General features: G+C 41.7%; 1 protein-coding gene across 1 annotated transcript in view; it reads right to left on the reverse strand.

Annotated features, from left to right (window-relative positions):
* Positions 1 to 9,289: 9,289 nt before the first annotated feature.
* The window catches only part of KBTBD11 (kelch repeat and BTB (POZ) domain containing 11), a 2,228-nt gene continuing 612 nt past the window's right edge, over positions 9,290 to 10,905 (reverse strand). The window contains exons 3-4 of the mRNA XM_006882904.1: positions 10,333 to 10,886; positions 9,290 to 10,233 (exon numbers count right to left, since the gene is read on the reverse strand). Of these exons, the coding sequence (XP_006882966.1) occupies positions 9,290 to 10,233; positions 10,333 to 10,886 (1,498 nt within the window). The remainder of the gene's footprint in view (positions 10,234 to 10,332; positions 10,887 to 10,905) is intronic.

Genomic DNA, 10,905 nt, shown 5'->3' on the forward strand with positions numbered 1-10,905 from the left:
ATACATTATATGCTGTATATAATGTATGTAGTATATATATTATATGTCTTATATATAATATATTGTATGTAGTATTTCTCAGTGATGACCCGGGCTGCCTTCTTCGCGGTTTTGGTGCGAATGCGGCCCATATTGGCAGGTCCTTGGTGAAAGAGCGAACATTATGCTCTTTTAAGACCTATCTATTTGGAATCAATCTGACAACTCAAAAGATTAGATAGGAACCTTTGGGGAAGTGAGTTTATGTTAATGTGGAAGAACTCAGTGAAGGAAGTTGAGAATAGGTGCACAACTAGTAGAGGATATTCGGTGTCACTGAATGTTCTGCTATTAAAATTCTCAACCATTTCTTTAGCAACAAGGACCAGCTGTCATCTTCTACACTCTAATGCTGGAGAAGCACTGATGCAGGGTCACTGTGCCAGGCATTACCACTGCTCTTTCTCATAGATACTCCGTGTTCGAATTCGTATTTGCAAATGAGAAAATATGAAGTCAAATGAAGCTAAGTGTTCTGTCCAAGACCACAGACTTAGTAGAAAAGAAACTGAAATTTGAAACTAATCTTAAGCAATCTCACTCCACTGAAAGGGTTGTTTTTTTTTTTTAATTCAAAATCACCTCTGACTTTATGGAGATTAAAGCACTGATTAATTATCGATGGATACTCTCTGAAATATTCCACTAACATGCTTATATGCTAATTATTTGGATTGTGTTCACTGAATTGTTTACTTCTGTTCTTTAAGCGTTAAAAAACCAACAGGAAAAAACAAAACAGAGTTGTCATCAAGTCAATTCTGACTCACAGAAATGTCATGTGCTGCAACATAGAACTAAGTTAAAGCATTTTCAAATCTGTGACTTTTTGGAATATGATTTAGTTAGTTGAGCACTTAATTATTTTTGCTACTCAGGAACTTCTAATTATTCAGGGGCACTTGAAATGTTTCAATAGCCAGAAAATAATTCTAAGGTGTTTGTCATGCATTTATCACTTACCCCAACAACGGGTCCCAAACCACCCTTGTGTTGATAGTATACAGACAGTATAATACAGGCTACACAAGCAAAATGAAATCCTGAATGAAGCTTTAAATGTTCATCAATCATGATCCCTAAAGAATTAATTAAGCAGTTTACTCTTTGCAAAGACATATTTAATTTTCTTTTTCTTATGAGAATAAAAAGGAAAATCTTTCTCACTAAAAGAGACTACTGGATTTATAAGAACTAGTTCCAAACCTTTATTTGCTCCAATTTTTAAAAAATAGCTTCCCTCAGACTCAAAAGACAATGTTTTGTAGCATTATGTCTAGCTAAAAGAAATAATCCCAGTTTACTATCAAAATTCTCAAACTCAGCCAAGGGGGAAAAAAAATGTTGAAGCTTAGTGAAAGCTTAAATGTGATTATTTTTCACAGAAGGAAATGAAACTAAAGAAAGAAACCAAAATAACAATTTCAGGTTAGTAAACTTCCCTCTTCAGGCTTTGCTTAAACATGTCTTTTTAAAGTAACATTCCTTTCCTTACAGGGGAAAAAAAAAAATAAGAAGAAAAATATATTTTCTAAAGAATCCTTATAAATTAACAATAGCACGAGTTCAATCCCATATTAAGTGCAAAATGAGAAAGGAAAACATTTGTTTCTGTTAATGGCTTATCAAATGTTTCATTTTTAGGAAGCTAGATGTGTGTGGATAGGGATGTCTGATGGTACAGTCTCTAAATAGTTGCACTGCTAACCCACCAGCCATACCTCTCTGGAGGTTGAAAAACCACCAAAACTATGTGTCGGTTCCCACTCAATGTTTTTGGGGGTGGGGGTGGGGGTGTGTGCATGTGAAAGAGAGAATAAGAATGAAAATGAACTTGGATTCTAAGACTTGAAAGGAGTATTGGGTGGTAGCAGAATTACTGTAATTTCTGAATGGGGTGAAAAATGTGACACCCATAACAAGTATTTCCTCTCCCATCGCTGCATGAACAGAATGTTCCAGACTTTTTAAGCACTTTCAACCAAGATTATTATCTGCTTTTTCCATTTATTATGGCCCCACCTTTACAGCATCTTTGTTCCATTTTCCCCCCCAGTACTTTCGGCCCATTGCATTCTGATTGATGTGCTGAAAGTGTAACCTGGCACCCCGCCTCCCCAGTTCTGTTGGAGGCCTGTGGGTGCATCTCAGGAAAAGCCGGTAGCATACGTGGCCAGGTATTAGAGGATAGGTAACCAGACCACCAGGGTCTCTGAGCCTTGCTCAAAGCAGCCACCTGTTTAACATTCAAGTAACTGTTGCACATTTGGTCTCATGTGATAATTGTTAATATAATTCTCAAAAGTCAAATTCTTTACTTTTTTAACTAATCTGCTTAGTTACCAAGTGTTGCTCTACCAGAAATAGCACAAGTAGGTGACTTTAACAAACAGAAATCTATTTTCTTACAGTTCAGCAGGAGGGAAATGTGAATCCGGCGTTCCATTTCTCCAAGAGGCTTTCTCTGTGGGCTCTGGAGCAAGTGTTGTTGCTGCTGCTGTTTTAACTTCTGCTCCCATGTGATCTTCACTAGACGTAGGCTCCTTCTTCTCCCACCCCTGCTTGCTTACCTCTTCCTCTTAGGTCTCAAAAGGAGCCTTAGCTTTGTAGTGGTGAAGTGTTCAACTGTTAAATAAAAGATCAAACCCACCAGGCACTCTACTACTTAGGAAACATCACACAATCTGTTTCCTTAAAGATTTGTTGTTGTTAGGTGACGTCAATTTGAGTATGACTCCTAGTGATCCTATGAACAAGATTTGAAGCCTGTCCCATCCTGTACCATCCTCATCATCTCTGACATACTTGAGCCCACAGCCCTGGAAAACTATGGAGCAGTTCTACTCTGTCCTGTAGGGTTGCTATGAGTCAGAATATACTAAAAATGAAATTGACTTTAAAACACTGTACATTGTCTCATTAACCTAACAAATCACCCATTTCCAAGTGCAACAACAACATATATAGGGTTTAGGATTTATTACATACATTCTGAGGGGATACAATTCAATCTACAACAACTAGTAAGAAGGTAATTTCAGGAGATAGTTACTGTTCAAAGTTTAAATACAGTAGTTGTTCAGGACAGTAGTCTTTGGGGATCCTCCAGCTCAATGGGTCCACACTGTACCTGCGTTCACTCTGATGAACATACAAAGACACAATATTCTCTCACTATTCATATGATATTAGAAGCAGGAGTGGCATCTACTTCCTAAACAACATGCCTCCGGAAACACTATGAACTTTGATAAATGTTGATTGTTGTAGAGGGGCTTCAGGCCTTTTGTTCATAGGGTCACTATGAGTCGTGCTCCGACTTGAAGGCAATCAACAACATTCATATCAATTAGACACAAGAGGCTTGCAGTGGGTGGGAAAAGTGTATCTAATTCAGGTGATTTTCACATTTACCTGCACAAGCCTAAAGCCAAATATTCTTTCCCAAACACTTTTCACTTTTTTATTCTGTACTAAACTCGGCAGAGGTGTAAGAGGCAACATTTTGGGTGTGTGTGCTGTTGTTGTTGCATAACATCAAGCCAGAACTAACCCATAGCTGACCAGCCTTCACAGACAGTTAATTGGACAAGAGGAGACAGTCCATCCCTCTCCCGTGGAGCAGCTGGCGGCCTTGAACCTCATGCCTTCGATTGCAGTGCAGCTTCTTGCTGGTAGACACCAGTACTCCTCTGTGTCTCTGTGTGTGTGTGTGTCTTCCGAGGTTGTAATTACATAGGGTACTGCTCATCTTTCTCTCATGAAAATGCAGATGGCTTTGAATCACCAGAGTTGTGGCTTTGGGTTACTAGCATAGATTACACCACCAGAGCTCCCAGTTATATATACTGCACCTCTTGAACACCAATATGCAGGCAGTTTTGAACTTTATAATGGTTTTGTTTATAAAAGGGCAAAGGAAAGCACAGTTGATGTTTTTTGATGCTTTCATCTAATGTTGCTATTGATATCGCTAAAACTCTGGCCAAGAGGTAAGCAGAAAGGAGAATCACTACAGCTGACCAGTAACACAGGCTAGAGATGAAACTGAGCAATATTTCTTTACCTCACATAAACAGAGGCATTTTATAACAGTGTCATGAATACTAAGTGACACCCTTAAAATTCTAGGCTGGAGGGGACTTCAGAAGCTGTTCAGCCCAACTCTGGCTTGCACAGACAAAACCAGAACCTACAGGCCCACATGTCCCAAGAAGAACGCTCCACAGTTGGAGAGCATGCTGGCATTCTGCTGGTGAGAGAGAGTAAGACAAACAAATGTTGCAAGGATGTGAAGAGCATTGTGCACATATTTATTTCATCTCAGCATAAGTTGACACAGAGAAAATGGTTTACAGTATTTATGCCTAGGATTATAAAACTGAAATGTTAATAAATACATTAACTACACATTTAGTAACAGCTGACCTGAATTGTGCCTTAAACAGGTATACATCATCTTTAATATATGTTGGCATTTAAGTACTATTCAGAGTTTTTAAAAGCTTTGAAGTAGATTTAACATTAGAATACATCTATTTTTGCCCCATTTCAATTCAATTTGTGAAACATGTTACAAAGCACACACGTGCCTGCTTCTGTGCAAGGCAGTGAATGTCACATGGTCCAGGTTTGTTCCTGGATATGGAAATAAGTGTAGAAATTGTTGCTCCTCAGTATCTGCTGAAGAATGGTGCCAGGATTCCTTCAGATAATAAAATCTAGAGATGCTTAGGCTGCTTATATAAAACGGTATAGGATTTGTGCATGTAATCTTTGCACATCCTCCCATATACTTTAAGTCCTCTCTAGATTATTTATAATACTTAATATAATGTAAAGCTATGTAAACATCACTTTACTCTCCCTCTTAACCTTGAAGGGTTGCTTTGACCACTTACTGGCTGTCCTCATCCCAATCCTTTAGATCTGGTGGAAACTGCAGATATTGAGGGTCAACTGTAATGCAGCTACTGAGGCAATGAAAATGTTCGCACATTTCCATTTTTAGTTCACGTCATTTTATTTTCATGAATAATTGTTGAAGAAAAAGAGAAACAAGAAAATAAAATTTTAATGCAAAAATATATAACTTTTTATAAACTAAGGAAGCATCTAAAATACAATAGAAGAGTACTTTTGTTTATAATACCTTATTCAATGTTAATATATATTATGTCCTGAATGTACCTTGACTTTAAGAGAAGGTAAAAGGACTTCAAAAAACATTGTTTTCAAATCTCTTACAGGAAGTTACCTAAGAGACCAACAGAATAAATAACTGTTGCTAGAATTACTAAACTGACACTAAAAATTAGCAGAAATGGAATAGATGATTAATTTATTTAAGTACTTGCAGCAAGACTGATAAAACTAAGAGTTTTAACTAAATAATAGCATAAATTCTCTTAAAGGAAACAAAGTGGATGTCATCAGAAACACAGAAAACAGATCTCTAAATTCCAAGGCCAATAATTGCTGGTGCCACAAAGCTGCCAAGAGTCAATATTAGGTGTTGAGAGTGGTTCTCAACCTAAAGAACAAAAACAAGAAAGAAGTCTTAAGCTAGTTCCTTTGAATTTTAAATAAACCTTGCTAAACAAAACAAGTCATTGGTTTTTTACCAAAAGACCAAGCTTTCATGGATACCACACTTTCCTCTCAAGTATGTGGAAATGTCAGTGTGCATGTGTTAAGTAACTGGATGAGCATTTTGATGACTGTCATTGTGTTATGTGTTACTTTTTTAAACTCTTAGCTGACTAATGATCAGGAATATCTTTGCAGTAACTGTTATGTACAACAGTTCTGGATTCTGAATTAGAATACCACCTCCTCTATGAAGGACTTGGAGCACCAGGTCTCTAAAGATAAGTATCAACAATGATTGGCAAACTCCACATAGCACTCTTTCAAATCTAAGAACCTGAGCATGACTTTTCAGTTCATTTAACTGATAAGAACTCTTAGGATTCCACATTCCAGATCGTCATTTTTGTTAGCTGCTGTCAAATCAATTCTGATAACAGTAATTAATATGTGCCATGTACAACTATTTTCCAAAAGAGTTTCAAAGCTGACTTTTAGAAGATCACCAGGCTACATGGAAATTCTCATAATATATAATATTCTGTGTTTTCAAAATTGGGTGGCTAGTTTGTTGTTGTTAAGTGCCATCGACTCATAGCAACTCTATGAAGGAGTTGTGTGTCTCAATGCTTGTGTGTCTCATCCTCTCTCCAGGCTCATAGGGTTTCAGGAGGCAAGCTATTACATAAGTGGATGCCACGCCTCCTTCCAAGTTTGTTTTAATCGGGGAGCTCCACCCCGCTCTCCCTCCGCATTGGGTAACCAACCATAACACATTTGACACATCAGTGTCGCAGTGTTCAGCCTCACAACAACCACAAGTTACTGCTGTACAGCAACTTGTACACCAGGGCTAATATGACCTAGAGGAATGTCTGAACAAAAACAATGAGAGACAGGCCCGAGGGCCGCGGATTAAAAGTCACCCACCTTTGGCTTGGTAGCATCGCTTTGGGTGGCTAGATACTCATTTCAAAATTAGGTAGCTAGTGACTGATGGCAATTCTTTTCTACTATCCTTCAGGTTCTGGGTGGATTTTGTTTTTAAAAGATAACAAGAAAACCCTGGGATTCTGTTTCCAATTCCCACATAAAGTGATGCTATGTTTAGTAAAGATACTCCTTTACTGAATGGAATGATGAAACACAGAAATTCCACCAGGGCAAGTCATTGTGTAGCTGCCTGTACCTGAACTTAAAATTCTAAAATCCTTTTATGTGAGTGATTATATTATAGAAGCCAAGCTACAAAATGTTCTTGTTAAGCAATAAAAATTATTTTCCATTTGTTGTTTTGTTGATTGCCAGCAAGTTGAGCATGACTCATAGTGACCCTATGAACAAATGGCCTGAAGCCCTTCCACAACCCTCACCATTTATTTATCAAAGTTCACAGAGTTTCCAGAGGCATGCTGTTTAGGAAGGGATGCCACAAATACAATCATAGTGTTCTGCTATTTAAAGCATGAAAATGGTAGCCTGATTCCAGCATAAAATTTCAGCCTGAATAAGAAATTTTAAAGGAAAATGTCCTGTAATGTGAAATGTACATTTCTTTAGAACATTATTTTTCTTTTTTTGCCAGAAGTACTTTTTCTTAGAACAATGTATAATGTCTTCAGTATACCCTTCTGAAAGGCCAATAAAGTCAGGCAATACAAAGTCTGTTTTGCTTTCCTAAGATGATTAACCAAATTGCCAAGATATCCTCTTCCAGTACTTGAGTAATCATTAGCAAGCATACAAAATCACCAGAATAAACTCTGACTGAAATAATAAATTCCATTCCTTTTGGACATGCAGAAGTTTCAAGCCAATCATTTTCAATGTACTTATCTGGTACTCTTCATAACCACAGACTCTCAAACAAGCACAATCTACTTCCAAAATATCCACTGATTTCTACAGAGATGACAACTTCAATCACTAGATTAACTAGAAAATTATTAAGGTATGCATTATTTAATCCAATTATGCTCCAGTAACTTTAAATGTATAATTTCCTAATATAAGAATTTGTTTGGATTCAGACTTCAAATCCATTTGCCTATTTGCAAGTGTGTGTGTGTGTATGTATGTATATATATGTGTGTGTGTGTGTATGTATATATATATATATATATATATATATATATATATACATACATATATATATACACACACACTCATCCTGAAATTTAGTAAATAATAAATCCTCTCAAGACATATATGAAAAATATAACAAGTAAGGGACTATCAGCTGACTTGTCTCAATCCTTTCTGGCAAAGCAGTGAGTTTTATGCCAATTTCTTTAAGGTATTTTGGAATTCATAATTATGCTAACTTACCTTAATTACTAACTCATTAAAAATGTTTATTCCCCTTTATGTTAATATCTTTTGTCATTCTGTCATTTTCATAGAAAGATACTTGTAAAAACTAATTTCCCACATTAGAATTGCATAATACATATTTTAAAACACTGTTAAGTGATGGGTTCAGAATGTATGAGAGATTTGCTGACACTTATTTTCAGAACCAAAGACACAATTTTACTCTATTTTGTTTTCAGGAATATTTCAGCTCATTATAGAAATTGAAGATAGTTGCACATATATATAGATGCTTATTAAAGGCAACTATAGTGTTTATTTTTTTTTCTTTAAAAAAAACAACCATCCTTGTCAGGAAGGTTTTTCTAATGACGATAGGGTCATCTGTGAGCATTAGTTACCTAAGGTCTAACACCCAAATGATGGCAAATCATCACTATCATTAACATCTCTTTACCTAAAAATTGTTAAATCTTAGTTCAGAGTGAAGTGAAACCATTCTTTACATAAGTAAAAGAAATCATTGCAAAGCTTCTAGGAGAGGAAATAATATTGGTAATCATAGACTTTACCTTTAATGCTTATTGTTTTTTTAGGAATTGAGCCAACAAAATTTAAAATTGAGTAGCAAGAACTTTTTGCCTATGTTACAAAGCTGTAAGCGCTTTATTTATGTTATCGGTTTAAACCTCAAGACAAAAAAAAAGTGTGACTTTCTTTCCCTGGTTCTACTACTACCTCAGGTTGGCCCACTTTATAGACCTGACTCTATGCTAACAAACCTTGCTGACTCAGTCCTGGTGGGTTTCCACCGCTGCTCTTTTGGTTAGCAGCTAAGTGCTTTAACCACTGCCCCACCAAAACCCAATAGTAAGTGGTGCTGGTGTTGTGCACCCTGGAGTCGCTCTTCAGAACATTAAGTGTGGCCTACTCTTCATTTCCCTTCGGAGCCCCTGAGCACTCAGGACACACTGTGGATCCTTTGCGCTGTACCTTGAAGCCAGAGCTTCATCTTTTGGTTCCATTGCCTTCTCCCTTAGGTCTCCTATGTCTTGTTTAGAAGGTTATGATTGCAACCTACATCTTGCCTCATTGACCTCATTTAGCAATGTAAAGCAACAGGGGATGCAGAATAGGAAAGCATACTTTAAACAGTATTGCAAAAATATTTTCAAGGCCCTATGACAAGCTTCTAAATTGAAAGTGTTCAAATGATCCAGCATCGCCAGCAGCTTGCGCTCACACACTCTCTTCGCCTCCACTTTCCCCTCCATTTCCCATTCTGGGATCTCAGCCTACGTGGGTCATTTCCTTCGCCCAGAGGAGCCCTGGTTGCCCGCGGTTCTCCCTATGCGGTTCCCTGTTCCCCTTTGTCCGGCTTTTCCGGTAACGTGAGCACAAAAGGGAAAAGCACACCTCGGGCATCGAAGGGGGCTTTGAGCAACTCTGGCTCGAAGTTGCCCTTCTGGCCCCCATCCTCTCCAGCCTCCCGGTCCTGGGAGAGCACGAAGCGCCAGGTGCCAGCACGGTTCACACAGTAGATGGTTCCATCCAAGGCTGCACAGCGGAAAGGCTGCAGACCCGAGAGGCCACCTGGGGGCCGCAGGTTCGAGGCACACTGACTCCACTGCTTGGCCAGGCAGTGGTAGCGAAAGACATTGACTCCTCCGCTTGGACCAGCCACTGCCTGAAGGTCCCCGCGGCCCCCGCAAAGGTCGAAGCGATAGATGAAGCCCTTGAGGGCCACCATGTCAGCGGACCTCTTGCGGCTACTGCTGCACGGGCACTCCTGCCACTCATCGCGCCGAGGGTCATACTTGAGTAGACGGTAAAAGAGCGACCCCCCAGACACATAAATCTCCCCGTTGCAAGTGGTGGCCTCGTGGGCCACAGCGAAGGCTCCCTTAGGGAGTGGGGCCACGGAGGTCCAGCGGTCGGTGCGCGGGTCGTAGCGCTCCACACTGAACAGGCACTCGCCGCCCACCGCGTACAGGTAGCCGTCCAGGGCCAACAGCTTGAGCTGCGAGCGAGCCTGGCCCAGGGGTCGCACAGTGCTCCAACTGTCCGTCACCGGGTTGTAGCAGAAGACCTTGTCCGAAAGGCGGGCCCGCCCCTCGGGGCCGCCCTGCAGGATGCCCCCGGCCAGGAAGAGGTAGTTGTAGAGCACGCACATGGCACAGCCCTTGGCGTTGGCCCCCTCGGGCAGCCGGGTCAGGACCCGCCACTCCTTGTCCGCTTCCTGGTAGTAGTAGATGACTGAGTCGCTGTGGCCGTCCTCGTCCTCCGAGGGGGCTCGCGCGGCGGGCGGCGGCGTGGACGGCTGCTCCCCGGGGGACTGCGCGGCGGCGGTGGCCGCGGCCGACGGGCTCTGCGGCCGGCTGCTCTCGCGGCTCTGCGGCCGGCTCCCCACGCGCTCGAAGACGTCGTTGATCTCGGCCGCCAGGAGGCAGCCGCGTCCGCCCTGCAGTCTGCGCTGCAGGATGAGGTCTCTCTCGGCGCCGGTCAGGCGGCCATAGACGGCCGGCTCGCGCAGCACCTCGAGGTAGTGGTCGCTCATGAAGCGGTAGGCGGCCTCCCGGAGCTCGCCAAGCCGCTGCTGCTTGGCCAGGCTCAGCACCTGATAGCAGTTGGCCAAGGTGATCTGCGTCCTCATGGCGTCCATGGCGCACTGCACCGCGCAGGGCATCTGCAGGAAGCGCGCGCCGGCCACCACCTCGGCGACGTTGTCCTGCCGCACGTCCCCCATTCGCCCGCTGTACAGGTAGTCCACCAGCAGCCGCAGCGCCGCGTAGCTCACCCCCTTGATGCGCAGGATCTCCCGCGACGAGCGCGCCCTGAAGTAGTCGCTCTTGGCGGCCAGCACAGCTTTGTGCGCCTGGAGGCGGCGCCCGGCCACCTCGATCACCAGGTCGGGCTCCTCTGCGGGCCCGCCGCCGGGCGGCGCACTGCCGGGGCCGCGGCCGC

The sequence above is a fragment of the Elephantulus edwardii genome, unplaced genomic scaffold, assembly GCF_000299155.1.
Source record: "Elephantulus edwardii isolate Elephantulus edwardi_28Jun2011 unplaced genomic scaffold, EleEdw1.0 scaffold00025, whole genome shotgun sequence".
Classification (NCBI taxonomy): Eukaryota; Metazoa; Chordata; class Mammalia; order Macroscelidea; family Macroscelididae; genus Elephantulus; species Elephantulus edwardii.